This window comes from Vulpes vulpes, chromosome 2 (assembly GCF_048418805.1).
Source record: "Vulpes vulpes isolate BD-2025 chromosome 2, VulVul3, whole genome shotgun sequence".
Classification (NCBI taxonomy): Eukaryota; Metazoa; Chordata; class Mammalia; order Carnivora; family Canidae; genus Vulpes; species Vulpes vulpes.
Window position 1 is genome coordinate 160,887,956 of NC_132781.1, and position 23,425 is coordinate 160,911,380.

The 23,425-nt window shown below is 63.8% G+C and overlaps 1 protein-coding gene across 21 annotated transcripts; it reads left to right on the forward strand.

The window, feature by feature from the left end:
- The first annotated feature begins 3,062 nt into the window (after positions 1–3,062).
- On the forward strand, positions 3,063–21,732 carry ATP13A2 (ATPase cation transporting 13A2). Of its 21 annotated transcripts, none has more exons than XM_072751068.1 (29): positions 3,063–3,201; positions 9,631–9,725; positions 9,808–9,990; positions 10,255–10,313; positions 10,440–10,554; positions 10,799–10,878; positions 11,731–11,808; positions 12,002–12,071; positions 12,814–12,948; positions 13,035–13,101; positions 13,180–13,311; positions 14,086–14,241; positions 14,747–14,857; positions 14,946–14,992; positions 15,075–15,263; positions 16,295–16,501; positions 16,993–17,088; positions 17,173–17,332; positions 17,419–17,539; positions 17,682–17,806; positions 18,479–18,639; positions 18,765–18,881; positions 19,004–19,083; positions 19,393–19,545; positions 19,630–19,726; positions 20,520–20,743; positions 20,822–20,973; positions 21,075–21,244; positions 21,335–21,732. In XM_072751068.1, the coding sequence occupies exons 1-29, from the start codon at positions 3,192–3,194 to the stop codon at positions 21,467–21,469; spliced, it is 3,525 nt and encodes a 1,174-aa protein (XP_072607169.1). In that variant the 5' UTR covers positions 3,063–3,191; the 3' UTR covers positions 21,470–21,732. The 21 variants fall into 21 exon arrangements, with proteins under 21 accessions (XP_072607169.1, XP_072607181.1, XP_072607171.1 ...); XM_072751080.1 differs by having other exon boundaries at positions 21,149–21,244; XM_072751070.1 differs by having other exon boundaries at positions 12,841–12,948.
- Positions 21,733–23,425: the final 1,693 nt, after the last annotated feature.

Sequence of the window (23,425 nt, forward strand, 5' to 3'; positions counted from 1 at the left end):
GCGGGACTCGATCCCAGGACCCCGGGGTCACGCCCTGGGCTGAAGGCAGATGCTCAACCGCTGAGCCACCCAGGGGTCCCAAAAACTGAAAAAAATTTTAAAATAAATATTTAACATATTAACTTTCAAAAAATAAAGACAAACGAGAAAGCATCTATCCTACAGTAGGGCAAATGCTCCAGAAACGCAATCCAGGAGCTTTGTCTCAAATCCCCACGGCATGGAAGTCCCCTCAATGCCACAGGGACCACCTCGGAGACGACCTGGGATATTTCTCATCGGCCTGACCAGAGCCATTCATTGGATGGTTTCCCTGGGCAGGACCACCAGCGCTCATTTCTCGTGTCACACTGACCCCTCGGTGCAGGGACAGAGCACCACCGGCCGAGCCCAACACCCTAATTCTCTCCAACCTTTCCCCTCCTTGCCCAGGAGACTACAAGGCAAATTGCTGAAACCCCACTTTATGTGTCTAGACAGCCATCGTCTTGTCATGGGGTTTGTCACTAGATGAGAAAATCCGCTTTCGTTGCAAAACTCTAGTGAAACTGGAGAAATTGAGAAGTAAGGCAATTAATGCTCTAGAATAAACTGGTTCACACTAGTGACCTGTCAATCCTTTCGCCTCTTGGACCAGGCATAGTTTATGTCCTTCTCCCGGGGCAGGGGGGAGGGGAGGCAAAGAAGAAGCCACCCTCTAAGGAAAGTTCCTTGATGGGTCCTGACCCACAGGTGACTGGAGCCCAACCCACAAACCACTCAGAGGACCACAGTGACAGCCACTTCCCCCAAAGGTAGCCCCAGCAGACGGGAGCTCCTTCCACATCCTCTGTGGTTTGGGAGGGAGCGTCCTCTGGCCTCCTGCCTGGCCAGGCGTTGGGCGGAGCAGCAGGTGCATCTCCTTCGCGGAGGGCTCAGAGAGTGGGGCCGCTTCAAAGCCCAGCAGTATGAGCAGCGTGGCTGAGGGGACCCATCTGGCAGGGTGGTCCCTGAGCCCCATGATTTTACGAAGCTTCCAGCCAAGCGCCAGAAGCTGAAGAAAGCAACCGGCTTCTCCCAGGCACCGGCTATCTCGTTCCGCCCTCTGAACAGCTGCCGATTTCCAGCCCAGGACGGGGGCTCAGAGAGGGAAAGGGACTCTTTGAAGGTCACACAGCTAGAAAGTGCCAGATGCACATTGCAAAGCCCAGCCCTGGCGCCAGTCCCACACCGCCTCTGGACAAGGCCACCCTAGCAGGCTACCTCTCCACACCCAGCCGTTGTGGGGGTCTGGGTCCCTCGGGCAAGGGGAGCTGGGCTAAGCCCTGGGGGAGGATGTGGGGACTCAGAAGTAGCCTGCCTGCCCCGGAAATGTCATCAGCAGATGACACGGGACTTGTCAGCTGAACTGAGTGAAGCCAGCCGCGTCCCCCAGGTGGTCAAGCTGCCCTGCCAGCAGCCTGCCTGCGCTGCGCAAGTGGCGCTATTGTCCGCCCCGCTGCACCCGCCACCGCTCAGCGTCCCTGGTTCCACTCCCGCACCTGCACAGAGCAGAGCCTGCACCTGTACAGCCCTCCTGCGCCCTTAGCCAATGTGTGTATCGAGCTCTTGCCAGGTATCCATGCTGTCGAGGCCTCCCTGCTTTCCTCAGGTCTACCCTGCACCTCCACATCGAAGCTCAGGCTCCTTCCTGCCCTTTCCATGAAAAGTCTTTTTTTTTTTTTTTTTTTAGATTTTATTTATTTATTCATGGGAGACCCAGAGAGGGAGGCAGAGACACAGGCAGAGGGAGAAGCAGGCTCCCTGCGGGAAGCCTGATGCGGGACTCGATCCCCTGACCTGGGTTGAAGGCAGATGCTCAACCGCTGAGCCCCCCAGGCATTCCTCCATGACAAGTATTGTTAGGGTTTTCCTCTGCCTGCCTTTGGCTGCTCCCCGGGTCTGTCCCATTCACCGTCATGTTCTCAGCTTCCAGAACAGAGCCTGGCATGCCGGAGATCACACTGGGTGGACCATGGATCGGGCCAGTCCCATCGTGGCCCTAATAGGATCCTAATAGGATTCTTCCTGGATTTACCCCAGACCCTGGGGTCTCTGATTCACCATCGGCCTTTGGAGGTCCTTAGTCCAGAGGCCACCGACCATGGAGCCAGGGGACACCGTGTGTTCACCTGTTGCGATGGGGAAGCGTGCTAAATGCTGCACACGGGTATGAGGTGTCCGGTGCCCGTCAGGGCCTCCATGCGTCCCACCTGCGCAGGTGTATCTGCAGTCATGATGTGAGACTCCTGGGGTCTGGGCCCTACCTCCACTATTCTCCGGGATTTCAGAGGCCTCCCTGCATCGCTGCAGAGTCTCCCCATGTCCACGCACGTGTCTGAGTCCCTGGGTCTCTGGGCAGGCCTGTCTTCCTTCTTTGACATCGGCCAAGCCATGCCAGCCTCAAGTGTTTTAAGTTTTCCCTCCTGTGAGCCTCACAACAACTCTCTGAGGCGGCATCGCTGAAAGGAGGCCCAGAGAGGGAGGTGACTTGCCCGAGGTCACACAGCCTGGCAGACGGAGGTCAGCTTGGTGCAGGCTGCAGAGCCCGGAGGCACACCGCCGCCGGCAGCTGGGGCTGACCCCTTGTGTGCCGCGCACGGCGGAGGGAAGGGGCAGGCGGTGCTCATGTCTGTGTTTCCGAGGGTCACCCCCTGTTTGGTGCGTGCGCTGTCCCTACGTGTCACCTGTGCGTGGATCCGAGGCTGGTGAGCCAGAGCTGCGCTGTTCCCTTGAAGCAGAGCCCTGGCTCCGCGTGTGCGTGTGCGCGTGCGCGTGTGTGTTCTCGCGTCTGAGGCCTGGCTCCGTCCCCCGGCGCCCCGCACCCCGGGTGGCCCGTCGCGGGCGGGCGGGCGGGCGGAGGGTCCCCTCTGCGGCGGCGCAGGCGGCTCGGACTACAAGTCCCGGCAGCCCGCGCGCGGGGCGGACGTGGGGCCGCAGTGGGCGGGGCCGGGCGGGCTGCGCGCACACCCGACTGCGGCACCTTCCAGCCGCGCCGGCCGCCAGCTGCTGCAGGTGCCCCGCGCCCGCGCCCGCGCCCGCGCCCGCGCCCCCGCCCCCGCCGCCCGCGCCCCCGGCCTCCCGCCCGCGCCCCCGCCGCGGGGCATCGCGACGCCCGGGCCCGGGGCCACGGGCCGCAGCGTCGGGGCCGGCGATGAGCTCGCGGAGCCGGCATGAGCGCAGGTGAGTGCGCAGCTCGGGCCTCTCGGAACCGGGCGGGGGCCGGGGCCGCCCGTCGACGCGCCGCCGCGCGGCAGCCCCACGCGGGCTCGTGGTTCAGGGGGGCGACCCCCGGGCACGCCCCCTGCCCCCGCCCCCGTCGCGGGGAGTGGGCGCCGGGCCCTTCCCAGGCAGGCCCGGAGCCCGGCGGCGGCGGCGCACGGAGCCGAGCCCCCCGCGCCCTCCCGCGGCCCTGGGCGCTGTGCCGAGGCCTGGGGTCCCCGCTCCCACTGCTCTCCCTCTGCAACGACAGATGTCCAGGGAGGGGAAGACCCGCTGCATCCGGGGCCTCCGGGTGGTTGTTCCTCTTGGATGCATGGACTGATGGATGGATGGATGGATGGATGAATGAATGAATGAATGAATGAATGAGGTTGGAGAAGCCAGGGCTCTCGAATCTCAGGGTCACAGTGTCCCGGACACCAGTGCCACTCTCGATCCCCTACCTCAGGCCCTCCCCCGAGGAAGCCCGTCAACACCCAGGTCCAAGGACCACACCCTGCATGTTACCCATCCCAGACCATGCCTCCCGAGCCCACCCCTTTTGGAGTCTAAATCCCCCCTGCTGTGACGGGAGCCAGGAGACCTCTCTTCTCCAGAAGGGTCCCATCTCGGCGTCAGTCACTCAGACCCCAGACCGCCGCAAAGGGTCCACCAAAGGTTGAGCATCCTCGACAGCTGCACACACCCTCAGTTCTGGTCTCTCCCTCCCCGTGGTCTCCCACCTCTCGTCCCACCCCACTGGAAGCTCAGAGTGCACCCCCCCCCCACCCCCCAGGGAAGGAGGGGGAAAGCTGAGGAAAGACGCCCTCTGAACTCCAGAGCTGAAGATCAGGGCACTCCTAGCAGGTTGTTTCTCACGCATCACACACACACATCCCCTCTCGCCTGGCAGAGGAGAGGAGCTTCTGGCTGTGTGTGTGTGTGGGGTGGGGGGGGGGCAAGGCAAGGGAGGAGGCAGCCCTGTTGTCTGGGCCCCTGCCAGGTCATCAGCAGGAAGCCAGGGCTTCCGCAGGAAACAAGAGGTTCTCAGATGGCTTTGACTCCAGCCCCTCCACTCCCCGGTGCTGGTGGCATTGCCCCGGGGCCGTGGAGTCAGGGTAGGTTCATGTCTAGCCTTGACCACCCATAGCTGTGTGACTGTGGACATAATAACCTCTCTGTGCCTCATGCTAAGTGGGATCCAAATCCATACTTTTCCTGGGGTGGCCGTGAGGATGAGTCAAGATGAATGTGTTCATTCAGACCCACTCCTTTGCAGCTTCTCCCTTTTGCAGCTGTATGACTCTGGGCCAGGTGCTCTGAAGCATCATTCCGCAGTTTCCTCTTCTGTAAAATGAGGTGATAATCCCCTCCCTCCGAGGGCGATGCATGAAGATCAGTCCCTGGTATTCAGAAGAGCAATATAATCATCGTGGAAAGTATTCTCATCCCACACAGCCTGCTCGGGGCCACCCCGAGCTGGGGTTACTGGAAGAGATCAGACACTGCCCTGGCCTTCCTGGGCCATCCCTGGGGAGGCTGAACCATAACTAGAGACAAACAAGCACTTCCGAGTATTTTCACAGGTGTCCCGCTGGAGAGAGCGCCCTGGGCTTTGACCTTGCCTGGAGACTAGAGTTTTCCGCAGAAGGGACTTCCTCCGTCAAGCCTCTCTCTTTTTCTTCCTTGACTTGGGAGAGCACGCTGCTGCTCCTGAAGTGAGGGGTGTGTGCTAGGCACCAGGACAAACCTCCCAGAGGGAACATTGTGATCCCCAGGTGGTGGGAGGAGGGGAGTAAGCAGACCAGGGTCACACGGTGATCTCTGGCAGGGGCCCTTGACAAAGGAGCTCGCCCCTCTAAACTGGCCTCTGACTGCCCCAGAGGCAGGGTCAGTGACTCCGAGCCACTGCTTCCATGCTGTGTTATGGAAGCGAGATGTCCACACGGGTACTGGTTCGCTCATTCAGTTAATGGTTCCTGCGTCCCAGCCCCATGCCCGGCGCTATGAGCAGGATGGGGATACCCTGTTCAAGCCTGATGGCAGGATGGCTGCCAGTGGGCATGGCGGAGGCAGGCAGAGAGGACTCTGGAGCAACACAGACCCTGTCTAGCTGCTAGACACCTTAGGGGGCCAGCTGCCTCTGCAAAACCCAGTCTTCTCGCCTATAAAATGGGATAAACTGCAGGACTGTTGCAGGATGAAATCAGATTAGCACCAGCGAAGTGACCCGCTCCGGGTGGCCCAGCATGCCATGCAGGCTTCTTCCCCATCCCTAGCCCCCCAGGGAGCCAGGGAGAAGCTGTTGAGTGTGCACAGGGGAGCAGGGGCACAGCTGTGGCTTCAGACAGGGTGATGGGAAAGTGGGAGGAGAGCCTGAGAAATGGGTCAGAGACGAGCCACACCTCCCTGGCAGGGAAGCCAGCAGCTGCCCGTGTACACATGCCCACGCTTCAGGAACTTCAGACACCCTGGGGCGGCTGCTGCTCACACTTTTTCATGTGCCAGCTGCTCAGAGTTATGCTCCTCGAGAGGGAAAATGAAGACCCAGAAAAGTTAAGGCACTTCCCTCCCAAAACACAGCCTGCCTCTGGGAGAGCCCGGGGCTCTGAGGGAGAAGCCCTGAGGTTGGGAGTGCGGTGGTTAAGAGCGTGGACGCTGGAGCCAGACTGCCTGGATCAGATCCCACCACTCACTGGCTCTGTGGCCCCTGGGCAACCTGCTACACCTCCTCCGGCCTCTGTTTCCTAAACTGTAAAATAGGGATAAAAGTAGTACCCTCTTCGTGGAATGGTGGTGAGGAATCCGTGAGTTAATGTACGTGAAGTTCACGTCAACCCCTCATAACCCCGAGGTGCTCTTTCCCTTGTGCCATGGAAACACTCAAGACCAGCGCTAAGGCCTGAAGCATGACCCACCGTGCCCCACTCAGGGAGCCGGCCTCTGCGGCAGGTGAAGGACTCTGGCAGAAAGACAGCTGGGACTCCAGTGGCCACTGGGACTCCAGTGGCCACTGGGGCCGCCGCCTTTTGAAGTGGGGCAAGAGAGGTCTGTGGCTTTTTGGTGGCCAAGGACCTGGGAAGCCAGCTTGCCAGGCTGTGTCATTTGTCCCAGAGGCCTGCTCCTCTGCCCCCCAGGCAGGGGGCTAGAGCCAGTCACCCCTTTCCAGGCTCCAGGAGTCACCCCTTTCCAGGCTCCAGCAGCGAGCAGAGGGCCCCCCGCTGTGTGTCCTCTGCAGGCCACTGCCAGGAAGGGGAAGAAATGCTCTCCTGACAAGCCTCACTCCAGCGGGATGGGGCTGCCCCCCCCCCTCCCGCGAGAGTAAAAGGGACGGGACCGCCCCAGGAAAGCTGGGCCGGGGTCTCTGAGCCCCAGAGAAGGCTGACCTGGCCTCCTGCCCCCCCAGCTCTGAGCCTCTGCTGCTGGCTGGAGACCCCCACGGTTGAGGGCTGCAGGCTGTGTGTGCGTGTGCGTGTGCGTGTGCGTGTCCATCCCCCGAGGCCCGGCTCTTCCTGGAGCTGGTGGCTCTGTTTGTTTTCTGAGTCAGCCGAGTGGACAGGGAGGGCCTGGCTGGAGGTGGGGCTTGGGTTGTTGAATCATGAAGTTCAGAGAGGCCTGGGGAGGCCTGGCCGGAAGCCCTGGCCTCCGAAAGTGCCCACTTGGGGAAAGCTGAGGATCCAGCCCCAGTTTCCTGGTTCCACCGTTTACCGGTGTATGTGTGTGGCGGGGGGCCTTTGTCCCTCTGAGCCTCGTTGGTAAAATGAGAAAAAAGAGTCCACCTCCTCGTGTGGCTGGATTTGCGTGGAGGCATAGAGTGGGTCTCGTCCCCTGGGAAGCGCTTCGGGGCTGTTGGCTGCTCTTACCGGCATGGCCATAGTAACTGTCAGGACCGTCCATACGAAGGGCCATGGGGCTGGGGTAGGAGAGCACGGGCTGCCTGGTCTGGCGGGGCCTCGTGCGTGGTGCAGCCCACGGAGACCACCCACCCCGGAGTCAGCCTGCCTGGACTCGCACCCTGACTGCTGGGTACTTGCTGCGTGATCTTGGCCGAGTTACTTAACCTCTCTGAGCCTCATTTTCCCCCCTAAGAAGGGGATAACAATTGAGCTCCCGCAGCAGGATTCTTGTGTTAACGGTGGTAAAACGGGCCAGGAGCAGATGTCGCACACGGTGGGCTCTTGGAAGCGCTGGCTGCTCTGAAAGCTGCAGAAGCCCAGGTGTCTAGGGACGGAGCATCTGAGGGCCTGGGGATGTTGTGACAGTGGCCTGGGACCCTCCGGGCTTGTGGGTGGAAACTGGCTGCGGTGGGGAAGGGGCAGGAGCTCAGAAAATCCGCAGGCCGTCCCCACCTGGCCGGCTGTGTGCCGTCCCTCTGAGCGAACCCCGTGGGTGCCCAGCGCTGCTGCCAGAGGGGCCCCTGCGTGTCTCAGCCCCACAGGCGGCGAGCCCAGGCCCTCTGCAGCCCTGGGACACCCGCCGGCCGCCTGTCCCACCAGGACCCCAGCTCTGCAGGAGGGGAGACAGGAAGAACAGGATTCCTGCAGTAGAGCCTCCTAGTGCTGGTCTCTGACCTCAGTTTTCTCATCTTAAAACGGGAGCGATAGTCAGCCCTTCCCCGCAGAGGGTTGAGTAAGCTGGTGAGTGCTCAGCTGGGACGTAGCAGCTTCGGTCCTCCCTCACCCCTCCTCTCTGCTCGCTCCCCCATTCCCAACTTCAGAGTGGGGGCCCCTTTCCTGCCTGCCATAAAGTCCAGACCCGACCTCTCAGCATCTCCTCGCCGCCAGGACTCTGCTGGGCACGGGAGTTGAACAGGGATAAGCAGCCCTGACCTCTGCCCTCCGGGTGGGGACCGGATGCAAAAGGGGGACACATGGTTCCCAGGGAGCGAGTAGCTTGGGGCTTTTCCACAGGGCTGCGGAAGCTCGGGGCGCTCACCAGGCCCTGGGACCCGATCCTGGGCCCGCACCCAGCCAGGGATAACCAGACACACGAGGAAACCAGACTGGAATGAGAGCCAGCAGGACAGTCAGATAACAGGCCCGCGAAGGCTTGAGCCATTGGGTCTGTCGAACCAGTTCATAAAATAGCGATGCTTTGTTTTCTTTTAACTTCAAGTCTTTCATTGGCCCTGCCAGGTGCCAGCAGTAGCAGAAATACAAAGGTTGTGCTTTTGCACCTAAAATAACCCGTTATCTTCCCGCTTGCCTCATCCCTGTAGTGTTTGTCTCCCACTGTAAGCCCGTAATCACACCTGAGCGCCGCGTTCCTGGCCCCGGACCCCCCCGACGCGCAGCTCCAGCAGCAGGCTGGTGTCTCCAGCGTCTCCAGGATCAGGCACTGCCAGGACTCTTGAGGGCACCCGGGTCCCGAGGCGGCTGGGCCCCATCACGGCCACGACCCCAGGGGCCTCACTCACCAGCAGGTGCCACTTTGGTTCATGCTAGAACCTTCATCTCATGCAGCTGCAAATACAGTTGCCTTGAATAACCTTATCCTCCCTTTCCTGTGCTGCTCAGCGTCTAAAGGTTTGACTGCCTTTGGTCCTGGTTCTGACACCTTCCGCTTTTCAGGCCAAGGACCCAAAGCACCACAAGGATCTGTGCCACCTGCTGCTGCATTTTTCCAGGACGTGTGTCCAACCCGCTCCCATCCGCCCCTCCGTGCTGGTCCTTGGTCTCAGCAAGCTGGTTCTCAAAAGCTTTATTCTAGTAACTATGTGAAACCCCATCAATGGAACACTTCTGCCAACCTCTGGAAACGTTTCAGGGTTTTTTGTTTATTTTTGTTTTGTTTTGTTTTTTGTTTATTTGAGAGAAAGAGGGGCGCCTGGGTGGCTCAGCAGTGGAGCACCTGCCTTTGGCCCAGGGTGTGATCCCGGGGTCCTGGGATCGATTCCCGCATCGGGCTTCCCGCAGGGAGCCTGCTTCTCCCTCTGCCTGTGTCTTTGCCTCCCTCTCTGTGTCTCATGAATAAATAAATAAAACGTTTAAAAAGAGAGAGGATGCAGGGGATGAGTGGGAGGGGGGGCGCAGAGGGAGAGAGCAAGTCCCAAGCAGGTTCCACTCCCAGCGTGGACTCCAACACGGCTCAACCCCACTCTGAGATCATGACCCGAGCGGAATTCAAGAGTCAGACGCTCAACCCGCTGAGCCCCCCAGGTGCCCCACACGTCAGTTTTAACAAAGGGCTCTGTACCTGAGGAATGGCAGGTGCGGTGGGGACCGTGTATCCCCGAGGTGTGACAGATGGGTTGGTGCAGCCAGGACGGCGGCCGTCCAGGAGAACTGCCCCTCCGGCTCCTTTCTGACCACAGCAGCTCCCACATGGGGCCACCAAATGACGATGCTCATTTTATTTTAAGGTATAAGAGAGGGAGGAGCCCCCCATGACCTGTCTCCCTTGCACCCGCAGACAGCAGCCCTCTCGTGGGCAGCACGCCCGCCGGCTATGGGACCCTGACGATAGAGACATCTGTAGATCCCCTCAGCTCCTCAGTTTCATCCGTGGTAGGTGGCGGGGTGGGCTGGGGAGGCTCCAGGCGCGCCCCCGCCCTGCGCCCACCCGGCCTGTCCGTCCGTCCGTCCGCAGAGGCTCAGCGGCTACTGTGGCAGTCCATGGAGGGTCATCGGCTATCACATCGTGGTCTGGATGATGGCAGGGATCCCTTTGCTGCTCTTCCGCTGGAAGCCGGTGTGGGGGGTGCGGCTGCGGCTCCGGCCCTGCAACCTGGCCCGCGCAGAAACACTCGTCATCGAAATAAGAGACAAAGAGGTGAGGCAGCTGGCGAGGGGGGCGCAGGGGAGGGGGTCTCAGCCCCATCTGGCCGCTCACCTCCTGTGGGACCGCGCACAGTTGTCCTCTCTCGGCCTCCTCTTTCCCATCCGAGCAATGGGCGGGAGGGGCAGTGGGTGGCTCCCCAGGGCATCATGTATGTCCTTGGTCCCTGCTTTGTCCAGCGGGGGCCGCCGGGCAGCAGGGTGGACCTGGGAGGGGACCAGTGTCTCCTGGTACCAAGCCCCCACCTCTGTGTTCCAGGATAATTCCTGGCAGCTCTACACTGTGCAGGTGCAGACCGAGGCCATCGGTGAGGGCAGGTGAGGTGGCCCCGTCACCCTGCCCAGAAGCCCCGGCTCCCTGCCAGGGAGGGACTGTGGCTGCATGGGATGGGGAGGTGCTGGCCCAGCTCCCAGGGCTCCACGGTAACCCCTGCCCGCTCCCAGCCTGGAGCTGCCAGCCCGGGGCCAGGCGGAGGATGGCCGGAGCCAGGCAGCCGTGGGGGCCGTCCCAGAGGGTGCGTGGAAGGACACTGCCCAGTTCTGCAAGAACGAAGAGGCCGTGAGTGCACAGCTGGCTTCCCCGCGGGCCCTTAACCCTCCCTGGGCCTCAGTGCCACACTCTGCACAATGGGAGGGTCGGAGTCCCCGTTCCCCACGCACCTCTGGTTCCCTTGCCCCAATGTCCGGGCTGCTGGGCCCAGCACCTCGGCACCTCCAGGCCTCCCTGCCTCTTTCCCGCGACACTGGCCTCTGCCCCTGCACCCCCCCCAAGCTGTCTCCAGCCTCTTCTCTCTCCCACCCAGCAGCGGACGCTGCGATACTACCTCTTCCGGGGCCAGCGCTACATCTGGATCGAGAGCCAGCAGGCCTTCTGCCAAGCCAGGTAGGGCTCAGGCTGGCACCGCGCGCTCGTGCTGGGTTGGGCCGAGAGGTGGCATGACGTGGCCCCGCGTGGGCTCCACCCTGGGCTGCGCACCTCAGACCCCGGCAACGTGAGCAAGTTGCTGAGCCTCCCTGGCCTCGGAGTCCCTGTCTGTACCCCGGGCAGAAAGAGAATCCCTAGCAGAGGCCTCCCAGGGTTATTGTGAGGGGCAAGTACATAAGCTTCGTGTAAAGGTTGGCTCAGCCTCAGGCCAAGGTGGCAACACTGAATCAGACCTTAGGCTCTGGACTCGGATCATCTGATTGGGGTCTCGTCCCCCCCGCCCCCCGCCACCTACTAAGTGCTCAGTAACTGTGAGCTGCGTCTGCAGAGGTGAGTGCCCGGGGGACGTGGAGGTGGCACCAGCCTCTGCCGCATAGAGAAGCACAGCACGAATCGCTGACGCGTCTGTCACGTGGTAGGTGCCAGGCACTAGCCACACGCGTTACATGGCTTCTCGTTTATCCACCGTGGCCCTGTGTGGCAGGTGCTGTCACCATCCCCGTCCTGCCGATGAGAAGACAGGCACAGAGAGGTTAAGTCACTTACGGAAGGCATCGTGGTGAAGAACACGCCCGTCGCTAAATAATAGGGATTCTTGTCGCTCAACTGTTAATCATCATCCCTCACTGTTCTTCCTGGTTTGGGGCCCGACCAGGGGAACTGGAGGAAGTTAGGCCCAGAGTTAGAGAGCTGCCTCCTCCCAGGAGCTCAGTGGGCCAGGAGGGGCCTGGAGCCCCGAGTCCCATAGGTAGGGGAGGCGGTGCCCACGCCCCATCACCCACATGTGTTCCCTGCCTCCCCCCACCCCAGCCTGCTGGACAACGGCCGCACCTGCGAGGATGTCCACCGCTCCTGCTCCGGCCTCAGCCTCCAGGACCAAGCCGTGAGGTGGGTGTGCTGCCCCGGACCAGGGGTGCCCTGCGCCCTGGGGACCCCTGTCTTGCCCCCCTGAGCATGGCCTTCTGGTCACCTGCCTTCTCTGGGCCTTGGTTTCCCTGGCTGTAAGATGAGCTCTGTCGCCCTTGGAGGGTCCGGCTGCCACTGCCCCCTCCATCTTTTGGCCCAGCCACTTCTCTTACAGGAAGACCATCTACGGCCCCAATGTCATCAGCGTGCCGGTCAAGTCCTATCCCCAGCTGCTGGTGGATGAGGTAGGACTGTCCCTGGGCTGCACCCCGGCTCTGGCTTGGATTGGTGGTGTGGCCCTGGCTGGGGGCTTGCCCTTTTAGGGCCACTTGCCAGTGGCAGGCCAGAGCAGCTGTCCCCTCCTCCATAGGGGAGAGTCACCTCAGAGCCAGTCCCATCAACTCAGGGCGAGGAATTGGAGGCTGTGGTCCAGGCTGGGGCTGGGAGTAGAGGCTGGGAGACGAGGCCACACAGCCCCGGCCTTTCCTGGCCTTGCTGCACCTAAGCCACCTTCACCCTCTGGCAGCTGCATGAGTAGGGACACGGTTCACACACCAAGGACCCAAGCTTCAGAGAGGTGACGTGGCCTAGGGGACAGTGGGGAGCCGTGAGCCAGACGCCCCGGAGGACACAGAACCTCCCGGCCTTCTGAGCCAGCGGCGGACGCCCACGAAAGTCACACTGGCTCCTGGAGTCGGGCTCGTGTAAACCCCGGGCAGCCACGTGGGGGCTGCGTGGTTCGGGGCCAGTGACCTGACCCTTCTGTGCCTCGGTTCCCTCATCTGCAAATGGAGTGTGGAATTGTCACCACCACTGGATGACACTTAGATGACGGGCTTAGCAGGGGCCTGGCTGGCATCTCAGTGCCTGTGTCCTCTTCAGAGCAGAGAAGCTAGGGGCCCCGGGACCTCTGGGGGCGCTGAGCGGGGCCAAGGGCCAGCCTCCTGGGGACACGAGCCCTGATGCTGCCTCCCCGCCCCTCCCCAGGCACTGAACCCCTACTATGGGTTCCAGGCCTTCAGCATCGGGCTGTGGCTGGCCGACCGCTACTACTCGTACGCCCTGTGCATCTTCCTCATCTCTACTGCCTCCATCTGCCTGTCACTCTACAAGACCAGAAAGGTGGGCGCGTGAGGGGGATGGCCGGGGCGGGCAGGTCCCCACGGGGGGCCTCCCCCACCCACTCCCCACGTGCCCCCTGCCCACAGCAAAGCCAGACTCTGAGGGACATGGTGCAGCTGTCCGCGAGGGTGTGCGTGTGCCGGCCCGGGGGAGGTGAGCGCTCGGGGAGGGAGGGAGGCTCTGGGGCGGGGCTTGGGGCTGGGCCACGCTGAGGCCCCCGCTTGCCTGCAGAGGAGGAATGGGTGGACTCCAGCGAGCTGGTGCCCGGAGACTGCCTGGTGCTGCCCCGGGAAGGCGGGCTGGTGCCCTGCGACGCGGCCCTGGTGGCTGGCGAGTGCGTGGTCAATGAGAGCTCCCTGACAGGTCAGCCCCAGCCCCCGGCCTCTGCCTCCGGCCTCCCTGCCCCCAGCCTCCCTACCCCTGACCCTCTGCCCCCAGCCTCCCAGCCCTTGTCCTCCCTGCCCCCAGCCTCCCTGCCCCCAGCCTCCCTACCCCTAGCCTCTCAGCCCCCGGCCTCCCTACCTCTGGCCCCCCAGCCCCTGGCCCCCCAACCCCCAGTCTCCCTGCCCCTGATCTCCCAGCCCCCAGCCTCCCAGCCCCCAGCCTCCCAGCCCCCGGCCTCCCTGCCCCCTGCCTCCCTACCCCCGGCCCCCTAGCCCCTGGCCTCCCTGCCCACTGGGCCCTCTGCCCCTGGTGTTTCTATTTCCCTTCTGCTCTGAGTGACAATCCTGGGTTGCTAACCCTGCACCCTGCGGCCACTCCTCCAGGCAGCGTCCTAGGGCGGAAGCGCCCCCACCCCCCATGGTGTGTTGGTTTGAGTCACAAAAGTGATACAGCTCCTTACAGAATAGTTCCAAGAGTCCAAACGTCTCCCCGCCCCGCTGCATCCATGTGCACACGTTCCTGGTCCCTGGCTGGCACCCAACCTTCCGGGTTGTCTGGCTGCCTCTTTATGGCCTTTGTCTTGAGCCTCAGTGTCCCTCTCTGTGAAATGGGGGCAATGATGCCTACACGTATGGTTATAAGAATTAAGTGGGACCTGAGGCTTATGAAACGATTCTGTGCTTGATTCTTGGGTTGGTGTGGGAAGGAGTGGCATGGAGACCCCTCACAGGCCTCCTGCCCCATCCTTCCCAGGGGAGAGCGTTCCGGTTCTAAAGACGGCCCTGCCGGAGGGGCCCGTGTCCTACTGCCCAGAGACCCACCGGCGCCACACACTCTTCTGTGGGACCCTCGTCCTGCAGGCCCGGGCGTTCGTCGGACCCCATGTCCTGGCAGTGGTGACTCAGACAGGTGGGAAGCAGGGAGGCAGGAGGGGATGCTGGGCTCATGCCACCAGGTCGGGCAGGGGCCATCTCTGCCGCTGTCCTACTGGGGGACCCTGGGCAAGTCCCCCACACCTCCAACATGCGTGCGGTCGGCTGACGTGCGCAGGGCTGTGGCCAGCAAGCAGGAGCCCACCCCTTAGGAAGGGAACAGGCCTGTACGACACCGGCAGGCTCTTGTCACGTGGGAACGGGCCCTAACGTCACCAGACTTGAGTTTTTCAGCAAGAGCCACATATCCAGATTTTTAAAAAGTGAAACCACCCACTTCATAGATACCGTCCACTCGTTCCATTTTCACTAAGCCCCATGAGGGCCGGGCAAGACCCGTGGGCCGTCACGAGTCACCCCACACTGGGTGATGCCTCCTCCCAGGAGCAGCAGGTCTCACAGCCCCCAGTGTGGTGCGGGAGGGCAGGGGCCGGGAGGGCCTGTCCTGACCCTCGCCACCCCCACCCCCTGGCTGCTCCCAGGGTTCTGCACAGCAAAAGGGGGCCTGGTGAGCTCCATCTTGCATCCCCGGCCCATCGACTTCAAGTTCTACAAACACAGCATGAAGTTTGTGGCTGCTCTCTCTGTCCTGGGTGAGTGACCCCCTGCACTGCCTTCTGCTGGTGCCCCCCTCCCCCAAGCCCTATCCCAAATCCCACTGAGCCCTTGCTGTCTCCCCAGCTCTCCTCGGCACCGTCTACAGCATCTTTATCCTCCACCGCAACCGGGTGAGCCTCGGGGACCGGGCAGGGGCGGCCGGTGGGGACCCGGGGCCAGCCTGGCCCCTGGAGTCACGGTGCCTCCTGCCAGGTGCCTCTGAATGAGATCGTGATCCGGGCTCTGGACCTGGTGACAGTGGTGGTGCCACCCGCGCTGCCCGCTGCCATGACCGTGTGCACACTCTACGCCCAGAGCCGGCTGCGGAGCCAGGGCATCTTCTGCATCCACCCGCTGCGCATCAATCTGGGGGGCAAGCTCCAGCTCGTGTGTTTTGACAAGGTGGGGGCCGCGGGGCGGGGGCCGCGGGCGCCCCAGCCAGGCCTCCACGCCTGCATTCCTCAGTCAGCAACGCAGGCTGCTGCCTGGTGCCAGGCCCTGTCCTGGGGCCAGAAACGCCCAGAGACCCCACACCCCCCGGCCAGCTCCCACGCACGCCCGGCTCCCAGTCTGGCAGGCAAGACCGTCTGAGGTCACTTAGTCGTTCCCTGGTGCTGCTCTCAGCGCCGAGACCCAGCAGAGACCACCCCCCCAAGCAAGAATAAGCGGATCAGGGCCCACAGAGAGCCGCAGGTGGTGATGGCTTTGGGGGAGGACTTGAACTGGGTAACGTTATAGGTGGGACGTGGGGGTCACTCCCTCAGGGAAGGCTCCTCTTTGACCTCAATGAGGGGGGACCACCCGAAGATGGGAGGCAGGGCAGGCGGGGGCCGGGGAGCAGTCAGCTCCTCGGAGGAACAGACGGGGTGCCTGGGCACTGGGAACAGTGGGGCCTCGGGCGGGACGGGGGGGCTGGGCAGCCCCATTGGCGAGGTTGGACGTTAATTATTCTGAGGGCCCTGGGGGCCCCAGCGAGTCTTGAAACTGAGTAGTGGGGCCTGATCGGGTTCTTGGAGCCCCCAGGCTGGCGAAGGAGCCGGACGTGTACCTGGGCAGCTGGATCCGAGCATGGGGCACGCGGGCGCTCACTCGCTCGCCCGTTCAGCACGCACACCGTGCGCCGGGTGTGGCCAGGCCCTCTTCCTGGCCCCGTGACAAACCAGTGATAGGGTCGCAAAGTGGTCGTGGTGGGAGCCCGAGGCAGGGACCACCTGACCTGCCGTAGGGTGAAGGAAGACTTCCTGGAGGCAGCGGTGCCGGACAGAGGAATCGGGGGTTGGGGGGAGCGGCCCTGGCAGAGGGACCTCCTCTGGCTCCTGCTCTGGCTCCCGGGATTCCCAGGGGCCCCCACTGGCCCGGGGTGTGGGCGCCCAGCGCAGCCGCACACAGCTCCTCCCGGGACTCATCACTGGCCCGCCCCTTGCCCCCTGCAGACGGGCACCCTCACGGAGGACGGCTTGGATGTGATGGGTGTGGTGCCCCTAAAAGGGCAGGCGTTCCTGCCTCTGGTCCCAGAGCCCCGCCGCCTGCCCGTGGGGCCCCTGCTCCGAGCGCTGGCCACCTGCCATGCCCTCAGCCGGCTCCAGGACACCCCCGTGGGCGACCCCATGGACCTCAAGATGGTGGAATCTACTGGCTGGGTGAGGAGGCCGAGCAGGTCAGCCCCTGCCTCTGGGCAGCTGGGCTCTAACCAACCCCGCCTGGTCTTCATTCCAGGACTTCGGGTGGCATCCATTGTGCCGCCATCATTAATAATGGCCAAGGCCACGTGCGAGCACCCACTTTGTGCCAGCACCCCGCGGCCCGGGCCTTGGCTCGTGCTCCTCCTGTAGCCCAGGAAGGAAGCTTCCAAACCTGCCTCGCAGGGAGGAAGCCCAGGCCGAGGGAGATTTGGAATAACTTGTCCAAGGTCACCCTGCAACTTGTAAGTGGCAAAGCCAGGGTTTGGACTTGGGTCCATCCGACTCCAAAGCCCATGTTCTTGACTTCCATCTGGTCCCCCGTGAAGGAAGTCTTCCCCGAGTCTAACTTGACTCTGCCGCCGCCTCCCTCCGGGGGCCGAGGATGGGCTGCCCGGGGCCAAGCCAGTGCCCGGCCCGACGGAGGCCAACCTTCCCTGCCTGCCCCCCAGGTCCTGGAGGAGGGGCCGGCTGCAGACTCCGCGTTCGGGACCCAGGTCTTGGCGGTGATGAGACCCCCGCTTCAGGAGGCCCAGCTGCAGGGCAGGGTGAGTGGCAGGGGACGGGGAGCAGTGGCTGGGGAGGGGGGGTTCCACAGGCCGGCCCTTCAGCTGCCCTCTGTCTCCCTGCAGGAGGAGCCCCTGGTACCCGTGAGCATCCTCAACCGCTTCCCCTTCTCGTCAGCCCTGCAGCGCATGAACGTGGTGGTGGCGTGGCCAGGAGCTGCTCAGCCGGAGGCCTACGTCAAGGGCTCCCCGGAGCTGGTGGCAGGCCTCTGCAACCCGGAGACAGGTGGATGGGGGGGCCGCGGCCCAGATGGGGGTGGGCCCCCAGCCTCCCACCCCCTCGTCCCAGCGACCCCTGCCTCTCCCTGGCAGTGCCCGCAGACTTCGCCCAGATGCTACAGAGCTACACGGCCGCCGGCTACCGCGTTGTGGCCCTTGCCAGCAAGCCACTGCCCATCGTGCCCAGCCTGGAGGCCGCTCAGCAGCTGAGCAGGTGGGCCGGCCCTGCCCCACCCCCTGGGACTGTGCCTCGGGCCCTCTGCAGGCAGAGCCCCGGGAAGATGTCCTTGCCCCGTGGCTGGGGTGGGGGGCCTTGGCCGCTGCATGCCCTCTGACCCGGTCTGCCCACCCTCCAGGGACGCCGTGGAGCGGGAACTGAGTCTCCTGGGGCTGCTGGTCATGAGGAACCTACTGAAGCCCCAGACCACACCAGTCATCCAGGCTCTGCGGAGGACCCGCATCCGCACCGTCATGGTGACAGGTGCCCCTGGCCACGGGGCCGGGGTCAGGAGGGCAGAGGGAAGGGCATGCAGCACCCCTTCTTTTTGGCCCCTGCTTCAGGCCAGGCCCCTTTCACACGTTCCTCGGTCTTCACAGTGTCCCTCCTAAGTGGAAATCAACCTTCCACTTGCCCAGGGTGGAAGGTGAGGCCCGGAGGAGTAGAACGACCTCCAGAGGCCCCGCGGGTGGTGCTGACCTGCCTGGGTTCCGGCCCTGTGCCCGCTGGGCCACTTCTCCGCGTTTCAGCTCCCCCTAGAGGACGTGGGGGATTATGTCACCCTGGAAAGTGGTGATAGTTTCATGGAGCAAGAGAAGATTCTAGCCAGGGCAACACGGAGGGGCCCAGTAGGTCTGTGTCCTCCTCGTCCTCCCCGTCCCTGCGTGCACAGACGCACACACGCACACACCCTTCCCAGCGAAGTCCACACATAAGTGGTATGTGTGGGACATTGGCCCAGGTCCCCACTGTCCCCTAAGACCTTCATAGGTTTCATAGGTGAGGAAGGCGGGGCTCAGAGACCTTGATGAACCTGCCTGAGCTCACCTCACCAGGCGCGGCACACAGACCGTGTCTGGCCTCAGTGTCTCATCTGTAAGTGAGGGTGACCCCCCAGGCCGCCGCTGGGCTCTCACCTTGCCCCCACATTCCTAGGGGACAACCTGCAGACAGCAGTCACCGTGGCCCAGGGCTGCGGCATGGTGGGCCCCCGGGAGCGTCTGGTCATCATCCACGCCACCCCGCCTGAGCGGGGCCAGCCTGCCTCCCTCGAGCTCCTGCCGTTGGAATCCCCCACAGCTGTGAACGGGGCTAAGGTGAGGCTGAGCTGGGGCTCCAGCCACGAACCCCACCGATGACCCCGCCCTGTGTCACCTGACCCAGGCCCCAGCTCTCTCGTGGGTGGGCAGGGGAAGCTGAGCTGAGCTTCCTGGGCCCCCAGGATCCCGACCAGGCCGCAAGCTACACCATGGAGCCAGACCCCCGATCCAGCCACCTGGCCCTCAGCGGGTCCACCTTTGGTGTCCTTATGAAGCACTTCCCCAAGCTGCTGCCCAAGGTAGGGCTGCCCCTGAGCCCCTCTGGTGGCTCGAAGCCGCCCCCGCGCCCCGCTCCCTCCTCGTGGCTCTCCCACCCTGACCCTGCTGCTGCCTCAGTCTCCCTGTCTCCCTGTGCTCTCAGATCCTGGTCCAGGGCACTGTCTTTGCCCGCATGGCTCCCGAGCAGAAGACAGAGCTGGTTTGTGAGCTCCAGAAGCTCCAGTGAGTAGCAGGCGAAGGACCTGCGGGGGGCAAGCCGATCCCTGGCGGCGGCTGCGGTGGGTGGCATCATGCATGAGCCCCCCCACCCCACCGCAGGCGTTAGGAGCCATCATCACCCTCTGGGAGAACCCGGACAGGCTCTTCTGGGTCCCTCACACCAAAAGTAGTCATTGCCTCAGTTTACCGAGCACCCGGGATGTCCCAGGCACAAGGGCCAGCAGGGCCCCAGCCCTTCCCACATGCGGGCAGAGGGATGGCTGCACAGACGGGAGGCGCCTCACAGGCTCCAGCCAGGCCCCCTCTGTGCAGGTACTGCGTGGGCATGTGCGGGGACGGCGCCAATGACTGCGGGGCCCTGAAGGCAGCCGACGTGGGCATCTCGCTCTCCCAGGCTGAGGCCTCAGTGGTCTCGCCCTTCACCTCCAGCATGGCCAGCATCGAGTGTGTGCCCATGGTCATCAGGTGAGGCGGGCAGGGGCCGGAGGGGCGCCCCTCAGGGCCCGCCAGCCAGCCTGGGCCCCCGTAACGCCCCTACCCTGCTCCCAGGGAAGGCCGGTGTTCCCTCGACACCTCGTTCAGCGTCTTCAAGTACATGGCTCTGTACAGCCTGACCCAGTTCATCTCCGTCCTGATCCTCTACACGGTGAGTGGGCCAGAGCCCGCTGCCGGGAGCAGGCCCAGAGCCGGGACGCTCAGCAGCGTGGCCTCAGCCAGCGGGTTCTGGGATGGATGGCGTGGCCTCAGACCCCACCCTGCCGCTTTCTAGCCGGGTGGCTTGGGCGACTCCTGAACCTCGGGTGGCGAGGCACCAAGCACAGTGCCTCATGCACACAGTAGGTCCTCAGAAGTGGGGCAGCTGTCCTGTGCTAACATGTCCCTGTCCTCCGGGAGCTCCCGTCTACAGGGGAGACTGAGGCAGAGCCCATGCAAGGCCGGAGACAGGATGCACCTATTGCCCTGCTCGCCTGGCTCAGACCTTGGCCGGGTCACAGCAGCTCAGAGGGCACCTCCCCAGCTCCGCTCTGAGCACATGCGCCTTCTCCCCCCGCCCCCCCGGGAAGCCAGGCGACACAGTGGGGCAGCGCCGATCTCGTGCTAGTATCTGTCCCTGCATCCACCGAGAACCGTGGTGTCTTCTGGCGACCGAGGGGTTCGGCGGGCAGACCCTAAGCGCCCCCCAGCCTGGGAGCTTCCTGTGGGCAGGAGGAAGCCACCCCATCAGATTCAGGCCTCCTCCCTCAGACTGGAGGAGGGACACCCTGAAGGCAGGGCAGCGGCTTCCCCATCAGACTGGGAGTTCCCCAGAGCCAGGAGGCTGCTGCCCCCGCCCTCAGGCCGCAGGGCAAGAGCCACACCTCCCCCCCTCCCGCCGCCTCCTGAGGGCCCACCCGGTGCCCCCTGCCATCTGCCCTCTGCCCTCCCTCCCCTGCCGGCAGATCAACACTAACCTGGGTGACGTGCAGTTCCTGGCCATCGACCTGGTCATCACCACCACAGTGGCGGTGCTCATGAGCCGCACAGGGCCGGCGCTGGCGCTGGGGCGGGCACGACCCCCGGGGGCCCTGCTCAGCGTCCCTGTGCTGAGCAGCCTCCTGCTGCACGTGGTGCTGGTGGCCGGCGTGCAGCTGGGAGGCTACTTCCTGACCGTGGCCCAACCCTGGTGAGTCGGGGGCCGCCCGCGGAGCCCGCCCCTGCCCTCCGCAGGCCCGTTCGCGACCCCGGGTCTTCGTGCCGCCAGGTTCGTGCCTCTGAACAAGACCGTGCCCGCGCCCGACAACCTGCCCAACTATGAGAACACCGTGGTCTTCTCCCTGTCTGGCTTCCAGTACCTCATCCTGGCCGCAGCCGTGTCCAAGGGGGCGCCCTTCCGCCGGCCTCTCTACACCAACGGTACCGCTGCTGCCCGGCAGGCCGGGTGCGGGTGGAGGGACGGGCTGGGGGGTCTGGCGCCCGTGGGGGTCCCCCTGGCCTGATGCCGCCCTCGCCCCCAGTGCCCTTCCTGCTGGCCCTGGCGCTCCTGGGCTCCATCCTGGCGGGCCTCCTCTTGGTCCCTGGCCTCCTGCAGGGCCCACTGGCGCTGAGGAACATCGCCGACACCTGCTTCAAGCTGCTGCTGCTGGGCCTGGTGGCCTTTAACTTTGTGGCGGCCTTCGTGCTGGAGGTGGGGCTTGCCCTGGGTTGGGGGACAGAGGGGCCCTGGGGGGTGGCCTCAGTCACAGCTGCCCCTCTGCACCCTCCCCGTCCTCCGCAGAGCGTGCTGGACCAGTGCCTCCCTGCCTGCCTGCGGCGGCTCCGGCCCAAAAAGGCCTCAAAGAAGCGCTTCAAGCAGCTGGAGCGGGAGTTGGCCGAGCAGCCCTGGCCGCCGCCCACCGGGCCCGTGAGGTAGCGCGGCCTGGCCACCCCGGACGCCCGATCTCCCTGCCTCTGAGCCACCGACTGGGACCCACCTCCAGAGACAGCCACCGCCCGGAGGTTGGCAGATGCCCTGCTCCTGTCCCGCATCTGCCCACCCCGGCCCCCCTGCCCTCAGCTGGGGAAATAATATTGTCCCCCCAGTTCAGACATCCTGTGTAGACGACAGCCCCCTGCCCGCCCCCCCCGGAGCCGCTGTCAGTGTAGCAAATAAAGTCATGATATTTTCCTGGCGCAGCCTGTCTCCTGTGTGGCACCACGAATGGGTGTCCAGCTGGTAGCCCCTGGCATGGGTCTGCCCCTGGCACCCCTGATTTTTCAGATCACATTGAGCAACTCCCCTCTCTGGGCCTCCGTTTGTTCATCTGACAGGAACGATATTTGCGGGTTGAGCCCATGCCTTGTGTTCCCTTTAGCGCTTCACGTGTGTCGTCGTTCAGTCCTTGCCACTGTGGAGTCTTGTCCCCGTTCTCCAGATAGAGAAACTGAGGCTTAAGAGGCCACGTGCGTAGTCAGAGGTGGGGCCAGCTGGCTTGGACTCCAGCATCCACACTCTTACTCCTGCCTTCCTGTGGGGGCAGCCGGAGAACAGACTTGTGTCCCCCAAGAGCCAGCGGCTCCGAGGCATTGAACGAGGCCACTTCCCTTCGGCCCCCACCCCCGCACCCCATGATGAGTTTGTGGCCCAGTTTCCCTCTCGGATGAAAGTCCAGGCTCCGAGCCCACGTCTGTCCCAGCCCGAGCCACGTGCACTGTCCCCCCGGGGAGGGTGGGTGCTTCTGACCTCATCCCACCAGCGGGACACTGGCCAAGCCCTGCCCTGGAGAGGCCACTCGGTCATCCGGCCCGTCTGCGCTGGGCAGGAGTGAGCAGGAAAGCAGGACCGCCTCCTGTCCCCGGGGAGCCCCTGCCGACCTCATTACAGAAAGCCTGGGTGCCCCACCTGGCCTCCTGTCCCTGGGGAGCCCCGCCGACCTCATCACAGAAAGCCTGGGTGCCCCACCTGGCTCCCCTGGCGGGAGGGAGCTCTGTAAATGTGGAGTCAAACTGAGAAGGTGGGGTGTGGGGTGTGAAAAAGCAGCTTCCGATAAGGGGCGCAGCCGTAGACCCGTACTGGGCACAGAGGCACCGGGCAGCCCATTTCGGGGTGGTTGGGGCTGGTCGGGGGGAGGCTGGAGGTCCCTGGAGGCCTGGCTTCGAGGCCCTCCTGTCCCCTTAGCCGATTCAGTCACTCGGGTATTGGGCACAGGTGCTAGCGCGACAGACGGGATGGCCTCTGCTTGTGCCGTGTGTGAGTGGCCAGCAGGGAAGGAGCAAATCTCCAGGGTCATGGGGAGAAGAGTGTCCGCACCCACTACACCCTCCCCAAAGAGCTGCCGCCCCCTGCTCAGGTCCTCAGGGTCAGGGGAGGGGCCTGAAGCCCCAGAGAGGATCTGGGGGCTTGGCCCCGGTAGTGGGAAGCTGTGGGGCTCCGTTGCCCCCTCTGTGGAGCGTCAGGTGTGCCCTCCTCCCCTAGTGGGATTAAGAACCTAGAAAGAGCAGGGAGGGTGCCAGGTAGCCAGACTCTCCCGGGGAGGCCCGGCTGGTATCCACTCCTTCCTTCATTCGTTCATCCCTTTGACACACCAGCACCAGGGAACAAATGATGCATGGAACTTACGGAGTTTGTGCCTAATAGGATTCGGAGTTCAAGGGACAGGCAGTTGTGGGGTGCGTGACTGGGGGAAGGGAGATCCCCACGCTCCCCAGCCCAGGCGGGCGCCCACACCCCAGCCAGCCAGCCTCTCCCGGGAGCACTGAGCGCACGTTCATCGTTCCATTGACGTTTACTGAACGGCTGCTCCGAGCCTGGCACTGGGCCTAATGAGCCTAAACGGGGGATGAGCAAAAACAGACTCGTTTGTGGTCTCCACGCAGCTCGCAAGCTCGC

What these genes read in the sequence shown, in the direction of transcription:
- ATP13A2 (XM_072751068.1), top strand. An exon ending in CCCAGCTGCTGGTGGATGAG is followed by an intron (nt 12,072 to 12,813) that starts GTAGGACTGTCC and finishes GCCCCTCCCCAG; the next exon opens with GCACTGAACCCCTACTATGG. An exon ending in CCGTCCTGATCCTCTACACG is followed by an intron (nt 19,727 to 20,519) that starts GTGAGTGGGCCA and finishes CCCTGCCGGCAG; the next exon opens with ATCAACACTAACCTGGGTGA.